The sequence below is a fragment of the Myodes glareolus genome, chromosome 6, assembly GCF_982192425.1.
Source record: "Myodes glareolus chromosome 6, mMyoGla1.1, whole genome shotgun sequence".
NCBI classification, from domain to species: Eukaryota; Metazoa; Chordata; class Mammalia; order Rodentia; family Cricetidae; genus Myodes; species Myodes glareolus.
Genome location: NC_142031.1, coordinates 41,706,055 through 41,727,857, shown reverse-complemented (window position 1 = coordinate 41,727,857; position 21,803 = coordinate 41,706,055). Strand labels below are relative to the sequence as shown.

Below are 21,803 nucleotides of genomic sequence, written 5' to 3'. Positions count from 1 at the left end.
TTGGGGAATTAGTTTAAGTAATGGACAAGTTGTGATAAATAATAGAGAAATTTTATGGAAATTACTAATAAAAGGTCAATTTTAGTTTTATTATGTGTCACATTTCACTAAAAATTCTGTTCATCATAAATTATCAAATTGATTGAAGGGTAAGGAAGGAGTTTAAATAACAGCCATAGGGACGGTCATCTCAGGATGCCCAGGAAAAAAACTCCTGAGCCCAGAAACCAATTAGTCATGTTAGGATTACATGAGGATGGGAAGAAAGAACCTCAAGAGAATTTAATCCCAATAGTCATATTGAAAATAAATGTGATCAACCTGTTCCTTCTGTATCAGAGAACTGACAGCAAGACAACCTTATTTCAGGTACACTTATGGGTTAAGAGAATAAAAATAAAATTTTGCTTTTATTGAACATATGAGGAAGTCATTTGAGGAATGAGAAGCACAAAGATTATTCTGATTCTGTAGTGTCATAAAATCTGTATCCTGATAATCACAGACATGTTCTAGTGAGTGTTTAGTATATTCTCCTACTTTTATTTGATTTATATAGGATATGAAAAGTTGGAAAAGTTGGTGTTGCAGTAAAGGGGAGTGGCTGATCATGCTTAAATATTGAGTAAATAATTAGAATCATAAAATAATTCCACATTATTTTTCTTTTATGACTCTCTGAAAAGTTGATTTTGTTTCATAACTAACTTATAACAAATAGAGTAGTGAATGCAGTAAATATAATGACAATGATGCTTTTGATTAAGTGATAAGATGTTCTGTATGGCTTTCTGGGTAATTAAATATTCTCTTTCTATTATATTAATTCTGGATAAGGTTCTATTTGTTTCAAATACATTGCCTAAAAATGAGTGTCAGAGTTATAGACAAATCAGAAAGAAAATGAAATATATGTGTATATTTAAATGAATGTTAATTATGTACCTACTTTAGAGGGATGTTTTTGTCAATAAAAAAGCTATTTTAAAAGTACCGTGTACTGAACCAGTTTCGTTACTGTACTTCATGCACAAAAATCTCAACATATTATTTCATCTAGAAATGATATTACATTTTCCTGAATTTATTATTCAATACCATATTGAGAAATGAGAAGCCCAATATAACATGAATCTGAAAATTTTTGTAATCATTTAGACCATGAAAAAAGAAGAATGGATACGGAAAACTGCTCTTTATTACCTGACTTTTTTCTCCTGGGAATTTCCAGTAACCCTGACATGAAAGGGGTTTTATTTCTTGTGTTTCTTGTTGTTTATCTTATTATTCTGCTGTCAAATGTTGGAATGATCATTTTGATCAGAATGGATTCCCAGCTTCACACACCAATGTACTTCTTCCTCAGCCACCTTGCCTTCTCTGACTTATCCTATTCCACCGCAGTGGGACCAAAGATGCTGTTGGACCTTCTCACGGAGAACAATCCAATCTCCTTTGTAGCCTGCTTTCTGCAGTTCTTATTAGTATGTGTCTTTATAGACATTGAGTGCATGCTTCTAGCAGTGATGGCCTTTGATAGGTACAAAGCCATCAGCAACCCTCTGATGTATGCTGTGGACATGTCCAGTAGAGTTCGTTATCAGTTCTTAATTGGAATTTATCTGTTGGGAACTATAGATGGCTTTATACATACCTCATTGGCATTCAGCTTATGTTTCTGTGGCTCTACATATATTAATCAATTCTTCTGTGATTTCCCTGCTGTCTTACTGCTTTCATGTTCTGATACACAGGTCAATGAACTGGTATTATTCATCCTTTTTGGTTTCATTGAACTGAGCACCATCTCAGGGGTCCTTATCTCCTACTGTTATATTATCTCCTCAGTCTTAAAGATCAGCTCTGCCGGGGGTCGTTCCAAGGCTTTCTCTACCTGTGCCTCCCACCTGACTGCAGTTGGGATTTTCCAGGGGACCATGCTATTCATGTATTTCAGACCAAGTTCTGCCTACTCTCTAGATCAAGACAAAATGACATCAGTCTTTTACCTCCTCATTATTCCCATGATAAACCCTCTGATTTACAGCTTGAGGAATAAGGATGTAAAAGAAGCCCTGGTCAGACTCAGAAATAAAATGTGGCCTTAAGGAAATTTATTGAATACACAGAAGTATATCATGTCTATTGGTTTTATACTGCACAAAACAAAATCGATAATATCAAAAATTTTGATTTAATAAATATCTGTGCTGCAGTGTAATAACAAGAAACAGTTTGAGACCAACATATGTGTCCTACTAAATTATTGTCTTTGGTAATGTACAATATTCTCTTTAAAAAATTTATCAGGGTAGAATTTTTAAAAATCCTGATAAATTAATAATTAGCAGCAAAGGACTTCTTGTTTCCTTTAGACTATTAGCCATTAACCTTTAATATGATTTTTTTTTACCAAAACTCACATTAAATCACCTTGTGATAACAATCAATCCACTTAACTATGATATTAGCAAGCAAGAACTTTAGGAAATGATAAAAATCATGAAGGTATACTCCAGTGAAGAAATTTGTGTCCCTCTGTAAAATCAGAGACTCCTGGTTTTCTATGCCAAATGAGGACAGTAAGAAATGGTAAATCTATGAACCAAATTCCGTTCTTTCTCCTGACACCATGTGCAGATCACTGCCTTTAGATTACCACCTTTCCAGAACTGTGATCTATATCTGAAAGTGACCCTGACCTCAGGTATGCCATTTTCTGTGAAAAAGTCAGAAGGATGTGGAGAAACATGACACTTCTGGCAGAAATTATTCAGAGGAATACGTTAAAATACTAACAAATGGTGTGGCAAGAAATTCACTAACTTAGAGGATGTTGTATTTATGGAAATAACCCATATTCTACAAACACATACTACTTTATCATGGCTTGTAAACCATACTTGTATCCATATATGTATAGCCATTTTTCTGTAAAAGTAATTGCATTAGTCAGACTTCCTTAGAGGAAGAGGAAACTAACAGAGAGAATGTATATATGTATGTATGTATGTATGTTTGCATGTATTTATTCCAAAAGGGAATTATTATACTGACATATAGGTTATGGTGCAAATAGTTCAACAATGGGTGTGTCTTACTGAAAGAATCCGATATTTATTTAATCTACACAGCTGAATGTTTCAGTTGGTCTTCATTCTCCATTTGAATCTGAAGAAGCAGGTTTGGCTGCCAGTGAAGGAATTTCTCAGGAACAGGATAGATAAACTTGCCTGTAGAAGTAAGAGCAATCAGGCATATATCTGCCTTCATCATTTCCATTTTAGGTGGGCTGTCACCAGAGATTTGTCCCAAATTTAGTGTGAGCTTTCATCCCTCACATGATATATTTGAAACTATCTCCCACAAGCACACCCGGCTGCTTTAGTTTCACTTGATTTCAAAGCCGTCAAACTAGCAGTCAAAATTAGAAAATACAATGATTGTGAAATAAGTGAAAAGAGACTTCAAACTGTAAAACAAAACATACCTGACTTATGAAATCATCTTTATGAATTTCTTATATTGAGAAATACATTGTTTGATGTAATACTTTAGGGAATTAAAGCCTGACATGGAAACTCTGACAGATGTCCTAATCAGACAGAATATTACATACTTTGTTATGCCTAAAATCACTTTTTATTTTTTCAATTATTTCCTCTCATTATTTTCTTCCACATTTAATTTCTAAAATAACATCTCTTATATGTGTCATAAAGACAGTAGAAGTGTCAAATCATCAAATACACTTAGGGCATTAACTTTAAAAGTTTGTCTTTGTACATTATGACTCTTTCCTTTGTTCTTGCTGCTGAAGATACTAAACACAAGAATGAAATGTAATGAAATGTTTGAATATATGTGCATCATAGTCTACTCCAATCTTATTTTACAAAGCATAGGAAATAAATATTAAGTGTTTTTAGATTTTCTGGGCACTATAATCTATATGTATAAAATGATATTCCAATATTTTGATATCTCATTATTGTATTGGATCAAAAATATTTGAAATAGATGAATAATTTTCTTTGTGTCCAAAATATTGGATTACAACTCTATTCTTTGTGATTAATATGGAAATAGTAAATAGTAGAAATAGAAAGCATCAATTTAATTTCTGGAGATCTAAAGAAATAATTTATTATTTTCCACATGATGTCACTTCTCTGTCTTTGATATATTACTCAAATACAAAGGTGGGTTAATTAGTGATACTGCACATTTTTTTCCACATTGAAGTGATTATTCTTTAAGAATGTTATATCAGGCTCACTGGTAAAGTTCTTCTGGTGGGGGGAGATAAATGGTTTTCTTTATTTATTCTCCTCAATAAAATATGATATTGGCAATTGGCTTTCAATTTGACTGGATTCTTAGACACGTGTGTGTTTGGCCAGCATTTCCAGAGGATATTGACATATGGGAGGCTGCTTAGTAGAAGGTATGATACAATCCCTTCTGAATATAAATGGTGTTATCCACTGCTCTCAGTATCCCTAGGAAAGGAAATTGGAATCAAAGATGATACAGCTATAGGCTTGTGTATATGGTACTTTTACTCTTGTGTGAGCACTTCTATGGATGCACTCATCATGTTTAGATATGAGACTCAGTGTTTTTCAGGTTTCCACAAAGAATAGTTATCAGACACACTGTAGGGTTTTCTTATACCATCAGCACTGGAAAAGGACAACCAACTGTTGTGGGAACTCTTTCAGTCAATAGCTTTTAAGATACTGGCCCATTTTGGGTGTGGCCTCATATATTATAGGTGCAATTGAAAAGTATGCCCCCCTTTCTGCTGGATATGGCTCCAGTTCCCAGCGCATGCAGAAGACTGCAGATTGCTATCCTTACTGTGAGTTTATCCCCAAATAAATAAACCAATCTGGGCTATTGGGGAACTCTTTGATACTGTTACAACCAATCAAGGTCTTTGTTTCTTGGGCAGAGAACATTAGGAGTAAAAATCAGACAAATGATTTTTAAAAAGGTAAATTATCTTTGTAGCAGAGACAATTATAGAAAATTATAAAAAACCAAAATGGAGAACTGTGTAGGTTTATCTCAACTGAATCAACAACAACACAACTCCTGCACCTCAGACTCAGAAATCATTGTGAAAGAGGGGTTAAAAGATTGTAAAAGTTAAATAAAAAAGGACTTGTCTTTGTCACTGCATCTCCTAGAAATGTCAGGACCTATATTCATAAAATGTCATTAACATGACTGGATAAACATGACCTGAGCAAGGAATATACCAGTAGTCATGCAAATATTGACAGGGAAAATCACAAGAGGCAGCATCACTAAACAAAGAAATACATGTAACTAAAGAATGCTGAGAGTATACTCTTGAGAGACAGAGATTAGTAGATATTTATGAGTTGATGCCAGTCTGGTCAACAGTGCAAGTTGCAAGACAAGCTCCAAAGCCACAGAGAAATCTTATCTCGAATAAAACAAAATATGAAAAAAAATTGTATGGGACAATGGTCTGTATTCTGTCAATTATACTTTAAATAAATGCTGATTGGCCACTAGCCAGGCAGAAAGTACAGGTGGGACAACCAAACAGGAAGTAGAGGTGGGGCAATGAGAAAAAGAGAATTCTGGGAAGAAGGAAGGCCTATTCTGCCATCCTGATCTAGTCACAGAGCAAGCAAGTTGTGACTGCCTCACCAAAAAAGTACCAAGCCATGTGGTTAACATAGACAAGAATAATGGGCTAATATAAGTTATAAGAGTTAATAAGAAGCCTGAGCTTATGGGCCAATCAGTTTATAGTTACTGTAGACCTTTGTGTGATTTTTTTTTTTGACTTAAGGACAGTGGGAAGCAGGCAGGACAGAAACCTTGGACAACAAACAAACAAACAAGGAATCTTGAGAGTGGAAAAATTAGTCTTCCTCAGGAATGAATACACAATTAGCTACCCTGTACCAAATATCCAGTCTTGAAAACAGAGGCACACAAATAACGGTATGCAGACAGAGCAGGTGCAATTTCTGTATTCAAGCATGCCTTTGTGTTGGATTGTCCAACTTGTTCACATGTTCCTGAAAAGGGGAGTGAGGATTGAGAAAAGAAATAGATAAGAGACAGAAGATATAGTTGGAAGGGCTTCCAGGGAATACTCTAACCCCCTCAGGTTTATTACTCATAGTCCTTATGTACCCCAATTAAAATGGGAAAGCAAGAGACTTGTTCCCATAGTACAAGGAAGAAAGAAGCTTAATTAACTCTTTACGTCTCAAAACACCTAGTAACCATGCCCTAAGTTAAACATCCTGTTGTTTGATCTTTGAGTAGCAAGACATCCAGTAGCCACACTGTTGGCCAAATATCCTGTTATCTGTCCTTGAGGAGCAAGAATAGGTTTGAATTCTCTGACCTTTAGTCAAAATGGAATGGATTAAAAACTGTGGGCTCTCACACATGTGCACACCCATGCACCTGCATGTGCACACATGTGCATGTGTGTAACAATAATTAAAAAACAGGCCATTACTTTTAAAGAGAATGAAGGAGATACATGGAAATAATGAGTGAAGGGAGGAAGGAAGAGGTGGGAATGTTACTATTTTCACAGTTCACATTAACACATTTTAAAATTGGTTGTGGATGAAATTGCCTTGGACATGGAAGAATCGAAACAAATAAGGAAGAATGTAGACACCATTACATAAAGTACAATTTCAGTTTCATTGCATGACTGATTTCACTAAAATCCCTAAAAAATGTCTATCATCATTAATATGTCACTCTAAAAATGGAGACAAGGATAAGCAGTGACTGATAACTATAGGTGCATTGGTTGTATATTCCCAAGAAAAACACTGAGAGAGGAGTGTAACTAATCACATTGAAATAACTCAGAAGAGTCAGAGCCTCAGGAGAATTAAATCTCCACAGTCTTAGGTGAAAGTAAATGTAACGAACTTATTTTTAAGTACAACAATAAGGATAGAAAGACTCTCTTGTCACAGGTGGGTGGTTATCTGTAAAAATACAAAAAATATTATAGCCTTTCCTGGACATGAACTAAAGTTCAAGAAAGAATGAATAAGTAGCTTTATTTCTGCTTAGGTAGTTATGTAAATTTTACTTAGTATCTACAGGCAACATTTTATTATTATATGTTTAAGAATTTGTTTCTTTATTTGTTCTATATAAAGAATATCAAGCATCACTTTAAACTGTTATTCTAAGATTCATTCTCTTTCCACCTGCCCTCTCTCCTCCATCCCGTTTTGGAGAGGGAGTGGGGGGAAAAATAAAAATAATAAGAAAAAAAAATAATAAAGCACAAAAATAACCAAAATGCTACACAGAACTGCTCATGTAAACACTAAATACATAAGAATTTTATTTGTACAGTTTTGCTAATTAGTTCACATTTGCATCTATATCTTAAAGTTAAGAGTTAAATTAGGCAAAAATATTTGCTGTAAGCAATTGTTGCCACTTCTTGCGAGTTCTAGTTTATTTGGTAAAGGTTTTGTCATCTGAGCATATTTAAGTAAATAAAAGCGGTTAGAAAGGCAGGAGTTAGTGATGAGTGATAGGTAAGAAATTGTTTTTCATCTTTATGTAAACACTTAAGAAACTGAAATAGTACCCCGACTCTCTTAATCTACTGTCTGCTAATATGAATAGATATGTCTAAAATTAGTAATGAACAATATAAAAATATATTGATACTGATTATGACTATAATAAGACTATATACAATACATCTAATGTTATAATTTGTCTGAAATTTGTCATTTTTTCACACTATATGAGATCATAAATAAGCATTTTTTATTGACACATTTTACTGAATAATGAGTGATGGAGATAAAGATAAGTCATAGATCATGTCTTAAAAATATAAATTTTTAGATAGGTAGATAAGTAGATAGATAAATAGGTAGATAGATAGATAAATACAGAGATAGATAGATGGATGGTAGATAGATAGATAGATAGACAGACAGACAGACAGACAGATAGATAGATAGATAGATAGATAGATGGATATAGACATGGATGTTAAAGTAAATGTAATGATTCCTCTCTATGATGACTTTTCTATAATCATACTATATTGCTACTGCAATATATTAGCTGTTTTCTTAGTGTGCTTGTGTACCTGGTACATGCCTAAAAATGTGAATATTTTCTGCATTATGTATCCAAAAGAAAATAAAACTTTTAGAAGCCATTATCATATTTTTTACCTTTTTAAAGTTAATTTATTTATTTATTAAAAATTTGCACCTCCTCCCTGCCTCCCCTTTCCCTCCCCCTCCTAACCTCTCCCACCCGCTGTAGTCCAAGGAGCAGTCAGGGTTCCCTGCCCCATGGGAAGTCCAAGGTCCTCCCCCATCCATACAGGTCTATAAAGGTGAGCATCCAAACAAACCAGGCTCCCACAAAGTCAGTCCCTGCAGTAGAATCAAAACCCAGTGCCTTTGTCCTTGTCTTCTCAGTCAGCTTTCATTGCCAGCCACATTCAGAGGGTCCAGTTTGATCACATGCTCCATCACTCCCAGTTCTGCTGGCCTTGGTGAGCTCCCATTACATCAGTCCCATTGTCTCAGTGGGTGGATACACCCCTCGTGGTCCTGACTTCCTTGTTCATGTTCTCCCTCCTTCGGCTCCTCATTTGGACCTTGGGAGCTAAGTCCAGTGCTCCAATGTGGGTCTCTGTCTCTATCTCCATCCATCGCCAGATGAAGGTTCTATGGTGATATGCAAAATATTCATCGGTGTGGCTATGGGACAAGGCCAGTTCAGGCACCCTCTCCTCTGCTGCCCAAGGAACAAGCTGGAGACCTCTCCTTGGACCTGGGAACCCCTCTAGAATCAAGTCTCTTGCAAACCCTAGAATGGCTCCGTTATTTAAGATATTTACTTCCCTGCTCCCATATCCACCCTTCCTCCATCCCACCCATCCCATTCCCCCAAGCTTTACAGAATCCTCCCCTTCTCCCTTCTCTCTACCCATCTCCCCTTACATCTACCCCCCCATACTCCCGTGCACCCAAGTTTTTCCTGGCAATCTTGTCTACTGCCAATATCCAGGAAGATAACTATATGATTTTCTTTAGGTTCACCTTATTTAGCTTCTCTAGGATCAAAAATTATAATTCTCAACAGAAGAACTTCGAATGGCCAAAAAACACTTAAGGTCATGCTCAACCTCCTTAGTGATCAGGGAAATGCAAATCAAAACAACTTTGAGATACCATCTTACACCTGTCTGAATAGCTAAAATCAAAAACACCAATGATAGCCTATGCTGAGGAGGATGTGGAATAAGGGGAACACTCATCCATTGTTGGTGGGAATGCAAACTTGTGCAGCCACTGTGGAAATCAGTGTGGCGGTTTCTCAGGAAACTGGGAGTCAACCTCCCTCAGGACCCAGCAATTCCACTCTTGGGAATATACACAAGAGATACTCTATCATACTACAAAAGCATTTGTTCAACTATGTTCATAGCTGCACTATTTGTAATAGCCAGAACCTGGAAACAGCCTAGGTGCCCCTCAATAGAAGAATGGTTAAAAAAGGTGTGGAACATATACACATTAGAGTTTTACTCAGCGGTAAAAAATAATGACATCTTGAATTTTGCATGCAAATGGATGGAAATAGAAAACGCTTTACTGAGTGAGGTAAACCAGATCCAAAAAGAGGAACACGGTATGTATTCACTCATAAGTGGATTCTAACCATAATTTAAAGGTCTTTGAGCCTATTATTCGTGATCCTAGAGAAGCTAAATAAGAAGACGAACCTGATGAAGATTGTTTAGCTATCCGCCAGGAGGTAGGAAATAGTCAAGAGTACCAGGTAACCTTGGGTGCATGGGGGGGTGGGAGGGTTGTTGGAAGGGGAGAGGGTTAGAGAGAAGGGAGTAGGGGAGGAATGGAGAAAGCTCGGTTGACCGGGATGGGGGGAAGGGAGGAAGGATGAATATGGGATCAGGGAAGAATATATTTCAACGAAGGGAGTCATTTTAGGGTTTATAGGAATCTTGATTATATATGGGATCCCAGGTCCAAGGAGAGATCCCCAGATTGTTCTCTGGACAGAGGAGAGGGTGCCTGAACCGGCCTTGGCCCATAACCATACTGATGAATATTTTGCTTATCACCATAGATCCTTCATCTGGCGATGGATGGCGATACAGACGGAGACTCACATTGGAGCACCGGACTGAGCCCCCCAAGGTCCAAATGAGGAGCAGAAGGATGAAGAAAATGACGAAGGACTGCGAGGGATGCTATCACCCACTGATACAAGGGGTCGGATCTAATGAGAGTTTACCAAGGGCAGTTGGACTGCGACTGAACGAGGAAGTGATCCAACCAGATTCTCTGAATGTGGCCGGATTCTCTGAATGTGGCTGGCCCGGAGTCTTTCTGAGAAGCCATGGACAATGACACTGGACTAGTTTCCTCTGCATATAATGGATTTTTGGGATCCAGTCTGTTTGGATACTCACCTTCCTGGACCTGGAGGGAGGGGGGACGAACTTGAACTTCCCACAGGGCTGGAAACCCTGACTGCCCTTAGAGACAAAGAGGGAGGAGGAGAGGGAGGGGGGGGAGTGGGAGGGTGTTGGGAAGAGGGGCGTAAATGGAAACTTTTATAATTTAATAAAATTACTTTCAAAAAAAAATAAAAAAAGATTCAAAAAAATATTTAATTTAAGAAGTTCCACACTATATATATTGTGTCATTTTAGAAACCAAGAAGTTTTGTAAGAATACAAAATAAGCCACATAGGCAAAACCAGCTAATAGAAAACCTAAGAGCATTTGTGACAATGGTAGGTCTAGCTTGTGCATTCTTGCACTGTATAATTTGTACTGTATTTATGTTCATATAAATGTTTGTGAGCACTGAGTAAAGCAAATTATGAATCATGTTGTCAAGATAATATTCATGATCATTACATATCTTCCTGACCACTACACACTTTTTTTTTGTCATATCAACCAACAGATTCCATTCAAACATTATCAGCCTGAGGCTATAGTTTATGTACCATGATTGACATAAGGAGAATCTGCTTTAATGAAATTGATTTGAGAATATCCTGAATTTAGTAAAACCTCAAGTAGCTAAGATTCTCAGTCCCTATTTTTTCACCTTTGTGTTTAAGATAAAACATTTTTTAGGAACAAGCAGGATATATTTTGTTGTATATAAAATATCTCCAACCACTGTAGATAAGAAAAAAATTAATACTATATGAAAACAATTAGGTTTAATTAATCTAAAAGTGGGCTTAACTAAGGCTGAATATTCATTTATGTTATTTATGTTATTTCTGAGAATTCACATTGAGAAAACACTTTGGTGTAATAAGCTATGAATGAGTGATTTAAGACATATTTAAATATTATATTATACGAAGAACTTAATATAAACTATACAAGCACTATTGAAAGCAGAAAAAATATATTAATACATTGAAACAACTTGCTTCTGATAACATTACTTAAATATATGTAAAGTGTGTACATTATGACATCATTTGTTATTTGAAGTCTAATAATGTTGGATCCTTGAAAATGTGAATGAGTGGTTCCCTTTCTTCTGTGTCTTTTCTTGTGCTCTTTTCGTTCTGTTTGTTTTAATCAAATTGGAAATTTAGGTTTTTTTTTACCATAGTTTATTTTACTATTATCCCTTAGGACCATGTTTGTTTTCTAATGAAAGACAGAAATGGAGTGGATCCAGATGTGAGGGTAGGTGAAGAAAGACTGGGAGGAGTGGAGGAATGGGAAAGTATAACTAGGATAAATTATGTAAGCAAAAAGTATATTTTCAATAAAAGGAAAACTTACCTATTGATTCAAAAACAGTAACTAGTTATCTTTATACAATGAACTAATTTATAGTGTTTGTTGCCTTCACTAACAAAATATGAAAGCATTTCCGTAAGTGTGTGATTTATTAAGTTTACTTTATGAGCGTAAATCTGTGCAGATGTATGGATATTTACTAGCTCCCTAATTAATACCATCACAAAAAATATATAGGGAGTAATGAACAGAAACTAATTAATATAAAGTAATTGGTATCATTGTATTGTTGCAAACTGTGGTAATTAGTTTCAAAGGAATATTTTAAAACTAATAATAGTAATGCACTTTAATCACTCTACTTATATCAAATACGCAATGTTAAATCATGTTATTATAACTTCTTATTCCTGAGAGACCAAGTTGTCAGCATTCAGGGCCCATGCAGAAAGACTTATATTTAGGGCAATTCCAGAGAGAGTAATGTGTCTATACAGGTAGAACTACCTCCACTAACATCTCCAACCTGGATCAGGTACAGTAATGTTTCCTGTTTTTCAATTTACTTTTCTTTAATTCTTTCTATTTTTTATACTAAATACATGTATGAAAACAGATATGAAAGGAAGCAAATATCTGCTTTTTAAACACTAAAAGTCTTAATGTTGATCCAAAGTAACATGGGAATTAAAAGTGCTAAGAGGGACTTGGGACGTGGGTAAAAATCATTTATTATTTTAATAATAGATAAGTAATTTTATGTATTTTAAATGTTATAATTACTTTAAATAAAATCACTACTTTTTAAAGATCTGTATACTGAGAAAAATACTTAAAACAATATACTCAAGTTTTTTAAATCTGTTATCAACGTGATACTTTTTAGATCTTGTATGTGTTTTTTATTACTAGTCATGCCTCAAACATATATAAACATATATAATTATACATGTTTATTATATATTAATTTTATATGTCCATATAACTATATATAACTAATTATATGAAATATGTGTTCCTGTAACTGTCAGCTTCCATTTATCTACGTAGTTTGTTTGTTAGAGTAAAGAAGTAAAAAGGTGCAACATAGATTTTAATTGGAATGACTTTTTAAGAATTATTAGCATAAATCAGTTGATTCAAATGTTGCATAAAAGTCAGAATGAAATAAAGAAAAAATAAAGCATTGTTACAGGTTCTGGAGACAAATTTGCTCAGAAACAAATCTGAAAATTGATACAATGAGTATGAGATGGCTTTCTTAAGGCCATGATGGTTTTATCTATTTTAATTCTGTTATAATGAAAGGACAAAGAGGTTAACTATAAACACAGAAAACTATAACTGTCACCTTCCCTTTTTATTGAAATCCCAGGGTTTCCAGACTAGAACAATGACACTTGAGAACGTCACCATGTTTACTGAATTCGTCTTCTTAGGACTCTCGAGCAGACAGGATGTGCAACAGGTCCTCTTTGCCTTCTTCTTTCTAGTTTATGGCCTAACTGTAATTGCTAATCTAGGGATGATCCTGCTGATCAAGCTGGATTCCAGGCTGCACACACCTATGTACTATTTCCTGAGCAATCTGTCCTTCTGTGATGTCTGCTACTCCTCCACAGTCTCTCCCAAGATGCTTGCTGATTTCTTGTCTGAGCAGAAGAGGATTGCTTACAATTTGTGTGCTGTTCAAATGTATTTTTTTGGAGCATTTGCAGATGTAGAATGTCTCATGTTGGCTGTCATGGCCTATGACCGTTACATTGCCATCTGCAATCCACTGCTCTATACGATTGCAATGTCTAAGAAGGTCTGTATCCAGCTCGTGACTGTCGCCTATATGGTAGGCTTAGTGGACTCAGCAATCCACACATGCTGCACATTCCGATTGTCCTTCTGTAATTCAAATATCATCAACCACTTTTTCTGTGACATTCCACCTTTGCTGGCCCTGTCCTGCTCAGACACGTCCATCAATGAGATAGTGATGTTCACCTTCATTGGCTGTGTGGTGGGGTGCAGCATTGTCACTGTCCTTCTCTCCTACTGCTACATCATAGCTACCATCTGCAGGATGAACTCTGCTGAGGGCCGACAGAAAGCATTTTCTACATGCGCCTCCCACCTCACGGCTGTGGCTATTTTTCACGGAACTCTCCTTTTCATGTACTTCCGACCCAGCTCAAGTTACTCAATGGATACCGACAAAATGGCCTCTGTTTTCTACACAGTTGTGATTCCTATGTTAAACCCACTAATCTACAGTTTAAGAAATAAGGATGTGAAAGGGGCTCTGAAGAAAGCAATCAGTATTAGCTTGCAGTTTGGATGAAGTTCTGTTTTGCATTTCAAAATGAGTAGAATGTTCTCAGACTGAGTTTACATGCATTAATATAGAATTCCTTGTGTACAACTTTCACAATATTGCCTACTGAGAATTAGATGTAATGCAAACAACCACTGACCTTAATTTTTAGATCAATAAACAAAACCTAATTCATCATCTTAATTATGCAGAGAGGGTTATTTCACACCTTTCCTCATGACAAATGCGATACAGTGAAGTCCAGCAAACTCCTTACAATTAGTACTTCTCAACTTACCTTCTAGTTTTCACTAAATGGGTACAATAAATAGCTTATGAATTCAAAATGAATTTTAGAGAGAGATTGAAGCTAAGACTTTTGTTTGACTTTGTTTTTGCAATATTTCTGTGCATTAGTATCACCTTAACTATGTCCATTATATTCTAGTTAACAATTAGTAACTAAATAAAAAACACAGGCTAATAAAAGACTCCTGCTTTAGACTCTCATCCTAAGGAGGTAATATTATTATCTCATTTAGTTTAATGTATTTTTACTTGTCTTATTTTCATGTTTGGATAAAGTGTTCCCATTAAAAGACAGTTATTGAATGAATATGGCTATATACCTTGCAAAAATAATATATGTGAGTAAATTAGAGATTTAATAAAGCTTCCTTTTCATTCAATTAAGTAATTTTACCTTGTATTAAATATGTTTCTTGTCTTTGACTTAGAAATGACATACTGTCCAAAGGGCTATTTGTTGTGAGTTCTCCCTCAGTTGTTCAACATGCATCAGCAAAGTCTTCATGATCAACATTCCCAGGTTTTCATTGTATCTTGAATTCTAACTTTCTTATCTGGACTTCCCTTCTTTCTCTCATAGTTAAGAACTGATATTATATTGTTAGCATCTCTGTAGCCTTTGTAACCAAGAAAGCTGGTAGTTAAAAACAAAGAACTTGTTCCAAAACTTTATGAATGGTGCTTTCATCTCCTTTGAGAGGTTGATATTATTATATTGTGCTATTATTGAATTCTATACTTAAACCCCAAATGCCCAGCCAGCATAGTTTAAAAAGCAAAGCAAAGATTTTGTTGCAGATATTTTATAAGAAAGAGAATAACAATAATATTAAATACTAAATAATAATAAACAATTTTTCTTTTATAATGATTCACACTTGTTTAGAATTTTCAGAAAATATTTCTAACAAATGTGCTTCTAAACAAAATATAAATGATGACTCAGACCTGAATGGTTGGATATTAACTAATGCCATAGTATATACTAATATTCAATGTAGTTAACTGTATATGCTGTTCTCAAAATATAATTTGATTAACCAAGTCACAATATTTATAGTAAAGCTGCACTACTAGGAGTTGATTGTAGGAGAACTCAGTAAATTCCAAGGGATGACATGCAAAATGTAGGGTTAATTGAAAGTAATAGGGATGCCATTTATGAAGAAATAATAACACAGAGAAGCCACTTGGAGACAGTGGTATTGATTAGAATTTGGAAAGTTACCAAAGAAGGGTCATGTGGAACATTCTTTCTAAAAACTCTGCTCAGATGGTAACAGGTAGAGGAAGGAGAAAGAGCTCTTGGAAGGTATTTTTCCCATGGTGATTTTTGGTCAATGTTAAATTTGCATCTCTCACAGTGCTTGCAGCGGTAAATGCATTTACAAGAAATACCTCCCTGTTATTCAGCATAATAGTTGCGCCCATTCCCACTGAATATATGCAGAGTTAGAAGAACTCATCTTGGTCTATCCCAGTGGCACTTTTTCTTTGAGAATAGAAACGTGCATTTTGAGAACATGGTATTTCAGACTTTCTTATGATTCACAGTTGTGAAAAATGTGACAGACAAAAGAGAATCCAGCTCATTTTAGATCTCTGTAATGAATAAAAATGCTTTTATAGGGTTTTACATGACAATACTATTGTATATATCCTTAAATTAAAAAATCTATTTAATATTACAAGCTGCGAAACATCGCAGTCATGAACCAATTAATAAAATTGTATTATCTGCTGTATACATGTCTTAGATTACTGGCTGAGCAGGGTTCAAAGTAAATAAATATTTTCTTGTCACTTAAATCTCTATAATCTCTAAGGTCATATATTTTTTAACAAAATATGTTACACACCAGGACCTTTCTTTCATTGCTATTGTCTTTACAATTAAATGTCTGAAGTTAAAAAAAATTGTGGAGTGAAGAGACGTCTCAACTGCTAAGAATATGTGGCGTGGGATGGTTGAGAAGGAGGAAGGCTGGATATGGGAAGGAGATATCTTAATCGAGAAAGCCATTTTGGAGTTTGCAAAAGGCTTGGTTCTGGAGGGGTTCCCAGGTGTTCATGGGGATGACCCCAGCTAGGATCCTGGGAAGTGGAGGAGAGGGTGCCTGTACTGGCCTTGTCCAGTAGTCAGACTTTTGACTATCTTGAATATCACCATAGAACCTTCGTCTGGTGGTGACAGAAGGAGACAGAGACAGAAACCTACATCGGAGCACTGGACTGAGCTCCCAAGGTTCAGTTTAAGAGAAGAAGGAAATATGAGCAAGGAAGTCAGGACCAAGAGGTGTTGATTCACCCACTGAATGTGGTTGACAATTGAGGCAGACTGGAGAGGTCAATAATAATGGCACTGGGGGATTTGTCTCTACTGCATGGACTGTCTTTTGGGGATCCCATTCTCTTTGGATTCATACTTTCCTAAGCCTGGATGAAAGGGGGAGGGCCTTGGACTTCCCACAGGGTAGGATGCCCTGCCCTATCTTAGGACTGGAGGGGGTGGGGGTGGGGAGCGGGAGGGAAGTGGGAGGAGGGGAGGAAGTGGGAATTTTGATTGGTATTATTTATAAAGTAATAAAAAAGAGGGAAAAAAATAAATGTTGCTTTTTGCAGAGAAATTCTATTTGATTGTTTTAGCACTGACATGGTGACTTACAGCCATGCATAACTCCAGTTGCAGAGGATCAGCTATCCATAGGCACCAGAAATGCAGGTAGTTCACAAACAAACATGTACTCCAAACACTTATGTATATAAAATAAAATAAATAAATCTGAAAAAAGAAATAAAAATTAAATTAAATTTTTGTTTTTTTCCTTATAATTTATGATTTCTTTTAAATTTCCTGTCTTATTATCTTTGGAAGTTGTTATAACAAGCCATTACTTTGGATGATTTTTAGATTCTTTGACAACTTTACACAATACAAAATGCATTCTAATTGCTATCTTTGTCCCACACTCTTTGATTTGTTTCATTCGCGCTAAATATCCTCCCTTCTTCTCATCTGTCCCTTTCCCAATTTCATGATATTTATTATCATTGATTTATTTGGTTTTAGAATGGTCATCTGTATGAAAATATATTGAGGTATCCATTAGAGTTGTTAGGAGTCAGTAGTAGATATATAACTGAAAGAAACAGATCCTGTTTCTGTGAATCTATCCAAAAGCAACAGTTTGACTATGAGATGTAGGTCTCCTTATGCCCTTGCCCATCCTTGCCTAGCTAGCTGGTCAGGGTCCATTCTGTGCAGGCTGACTGCAGTCATTTCTAACTTTTTAGAGACTGTGACTATGGGGATTTCATATTGTCCAGAAGATAGCATCCCATAGCCCTTTTCCTTAACTTTCAGCTCATACAATCTTTTACTTCTTGAAAAATATTCCCAGGAATACCTTTATAATGTTCAGTCTCTCTGTGTTTGGCAAATTAGGAGAAAATATTTCATTATCTATCCTAGCTTGGTGAGTCCAAAGATTTGTACCTCATTAACTTTTTATCTTAACTTGTTTTACCAACCCAAAACTATATTTTTATATGTCAAAACATTATCTTAGATAAATAACTTTTGCTCTCATGTCTTTTGACCATATATATTTTACATGTCTTGCATAAGTTTCTCTTGCGGTAGCAAGGAAAAATGTATCAATTACTATCTCATCTTCAACTCCATGAAAGTCCTACAAGCAATACAATATTACCTGAGTGAAGAGGAAGTAGAGAGCAAACAACTTCCAAAACTATAGAAATGACAAAGACATCTGACTACTTGTACAGTCACCCAAAATTCCTCTCTAAGATTGGGGCATCCATTTTCTTCATACAGCCCTAAAATATCTGACAAATATTCTGTTAAGCAGGAATTTTGGGGAACTGTCCTACCTTGTCTTGGAAAAATTTGGCAGTATTCTTTTTTTGGTGCTCTTTTTGTCCAGGTTGTTAGCAGTGGAGGCATGGGCAGATTCTTGTCTAGTGGTTAGCTTTTCTACAACAAAACCAGACACCATATGGAGGATCTTTAATGTCCTTGGTGCTCCCAGGAGCAGACAAATCTTATTGTCATAAAAAGCTTTAGGTTTTTAAAACATAAGTGCCATAATCTGTAGATCTTTGAAGTATTTGAAGACCATTTAACTATCTAAAATATATCTCTGTTTAATCTTAAAACATATCTAACATGATTGCAAGTTTGGCTATTATAGATGACTAAATACAACAAATGTTACTGAAAAGCTGAATATCCACATGAAGAATGAAATTAGTCTTGTCGCTATGACTGAAAAAAATTAATTCCAAAGGTATCAAACACTTCAGTTTGAAACCTAAAATAGTGAAATTGCAAGAAAGGCAGTGCTTTGTAAGATATAGTTATAGGAAGAACTGTTTGGAGAAGACTTCATTTATTCAGGAATTGAGGCCAAATTGACAAAATTGAAATAAAAAAATATAATGATAAGTCACAAAAGCTTCTAAGAAAGCAATTAATCAAGTGAGGAAAAAGCTCACAAAATCGTAGAAAATGTGGTCCAATTATATGTAAGACAGAGAAATATTATCTGGATTTTATAAAGTACTCACTTGCATAAACAAAAACTAAAAACAAAGCAAAACAACAACAACACAACAAAAACAAGACTAGAAAGGAACCAGTTACCCAAGGATTGAGTCTTATGAGAGGGTCCTCAAAGAAAGAAATGTGACTAAGAAAAAAATCACAAAAGCATTATTATCTTTAGCAATTATGGAAATACAAATTGAAACATATACCTATTGCTAAAATAAGTCAGAAATAAAGAATAAAAAGGACGTTCATATTTCTTTTGTAAATAAGAATACAATATAATTTATAAAATAAGAAAAATAACATAATTAAGGAAGTTATTTCTGATTGGAATGAATAATATAGTGAATTATTATTTTTATATTCTTAGGAATCTGGCAAAATATATATATATTTATAAAATTGAATAAATTATAAAAATTGCCATTTAAGCCATAATGATAAAGCTATTTAATAAAAATTTAACTATTAGATCATTAACATTTATATATATGTACATAGAAGGAGAAATTATGACCTCAATTTTATTTAATTTTCCTCTACTATAAGTAATTAAATACGATTTCTTCTAAAATAAGCCATTCAAGTTATGTTACTGCTATGGAACTAGTATTAAGGCTTATTTTTTATTAAATGAGTATGACTGTTTTGTTCTTCTTTGATATGTGTACCACATGCATGCCAGGTGCAAATGAAAAAGATAAGAGGCTATCAGATTTCCAGAATTAAAGTTACAGATGTTTGTAAAATGTCATGTTTGTGTTAAATTCCTAACACAGAAAAAGAAATCCTAACCAAGTCTCTGCATGAGTTACATGTGGTCTTACCAAGTCACCATATCTCCAGCCCCCAATTTTACATTATTTTAGTATACTATATATTTGAAATGGTACATGAGACTTTCTGTCTCTGTTAGACTTATTAGTACTATGGACGCTATACCATGTGTAGTGTTTGAAAAGATCATGTATGAAGTTTCACAGGAACTAGAAGAGAGCATGGTGGAGTAATCAAAATTGTGCATGTGTTAAAAATTTATTCTGGAAGCAGGTATTGTAAGTAGCATACAGGGTGTAGATATACTAAACATTAAACAATTGGTTCACCATCATGTGTAAATTAAATAGTATAGGAATGGTATATCCATAAAATATTCAAATGTTGTTACAATAACTAAATCAGTGAAGTGTTTCAAAAATGGAAATGAACCGAAATCAAATGTGTTAGATAGGATTTCATGGAGTAAAGAATTCATTTGCCTTAGATTCTGATTCAGTTAAATAGTACACAAATTATGTTTTGCTGTATTTTATAACATAAAATTAATCTGAAATATTTATTCTGACAAATCAACTTCATGAACAACAGTAAGAAATTATAGTGCTATCTTTAATGAGAAACTTTATATACCCACAAGGGAATAAGAGAGCATGAGAAGAACTAATCACCCATTCATACCACCACAGCCTAAAGGGAAGAGGCTGCAGGGACATAATTCCCAAGTGGTATAGGATATAATAAAATTCTATCTTCTCATATTCTGCTACCCAAAACAAACTCATCTCTGGTAAGCTCCTGAGATCACAAATCCAATAATATATGGTTACAAATTATCTTTTCAAAAAGATAAAAGTAATTTTTTACTGAGTCAACGATACAGTTCACTTAGGTAAGTATGTTTAAAATCTAATAAAAATCTTTATAATTATAACAGGAGGATTCTGACTGAACTTATTAACATCTATAAACAATATTTTAATGATTTTCCTTTAGTAGATTAGTAGAAAGTATTCTTTTTTATTTCAAGCTGTTTGTAGATACATATGTGAATTCAAAGCCTGTATTTCATGCATCTGCATTTTTGAATTTTATTTTATAAAGTTTTATTAAGATAAAAGTTATTTAAATATTATATTAAAATATATTTTGTAACTCTCATAACTCTCAGCTACATATGACCACAGTCAAATAATTTCATAAAGCCATGTCATAACTTTCTAATAGTCACATACTAACTAATTCACACACACCTGGCAAATCACAAAAGTTGACATAACTGCACATACACATGAGGCCATATATCTTGGTAGTCTTTATTTATTCTAATGTTTTTTCCATTTTAAAATATTAAATATATAGTATCTGTAGTTGTGCATATACAGATGTGACTTCATGTTGTTTTTGCTATTTTTTAAAAGTCTTTTTCCATTGAATGAGTAGATTTATTCTTTGGTTTCAAAAGTTCCCCCAAAGTAGTCACAGAATATAGTGGCTAAATGAGCACATGTATATTTAAGAAGAAGTAACCAGGAATTATTTGTTACTTTCCATTTATTAACAGACACTTTGCTCACTCACACTAGGAGATTTTAATGGTTATTTTGATTAGGAATATAGTTATTATTTTAAAATTCAAATATTTTAATAAAATCTTGATTTTTAGAAATAATTTCATGTTTATTTGAATGTTAAGTGCTATGAATTTGTAACTTTAATATAGATAGCTTTAGTCTCCATAACTTAAAAGATATTTATCATTTTAAAGATCTTTCTATCAAGGAAGGCTATTTTAGGTAAAAGGACATATGCAGCTTGGTATGTGTCAAAATACTTTCTCAATTACAGATTATAAGAATTGCTATGTCACATAGATTATTAAAATTAAGTAATAGCAGCTTATTCAAAGATTGAAGTTTAATTATATGTGTTTTTGAGGACAAAATAAATTTGAGATAAAATACTATTCTGCATAATAAATGTACTGTGAATATATTTTTCTTTTAATTTTTAAGGACTACCC

General features: G+C 34.4%; 2 protein-coding genes across 2 annotated transcripts; both read left to right on the top strand.

Moving 5' to 3' along the window:
- The first annotated feature begins 1,169 nt into the window (after nt 1–1,169).
- LOC125403857 (olfactory receptor 5W2-like) lies at nt 1,170–2,108 on the top strand. Its single transcript, XM_048439560.1, has one exon. It carries the CDS (start codon nt 1,176–1,178, stop codon nt 2,106–2,108), a length of 933 nt encoding a protein of 310 aa, XP_048295517.1. The 5' UTR covers nt 1,170–1,175.
- Nucleotides 2,109–13,209: 11,101 nt separating this feature from the next.
- LOC125409065 (olfactory receptor 5AR1-like) lies at nt 13,210–14,148 on the top strand. Its single transcript, XM_048447880.3, has one exon. The coding sequence runs from the start codon at nt 13,210–13,212 to the stop codon at nt 14,146–14,148; it is 939 nt and encodes a 312-aa protein (XP_048303837.2).
- Nucleotides 14,149–21,803: the final 7,655 nt, after the last annotated feature.

Coding starts and splice junctions, on each gene's coding strand:
- LOC125403857 (XM_048439560.1), top strand. CDS start 1,176: ATGGATACGGAAAACTGCTCTTTATTACCTGACTTTTTTCTCCTGGGA.
- LOC125409065 (XM_048447880.3), top strand. CDS start 13,210: ATGACACTTGAGAACGTCACCATGTTTACTGAATTCGTCTTCTTAGGA.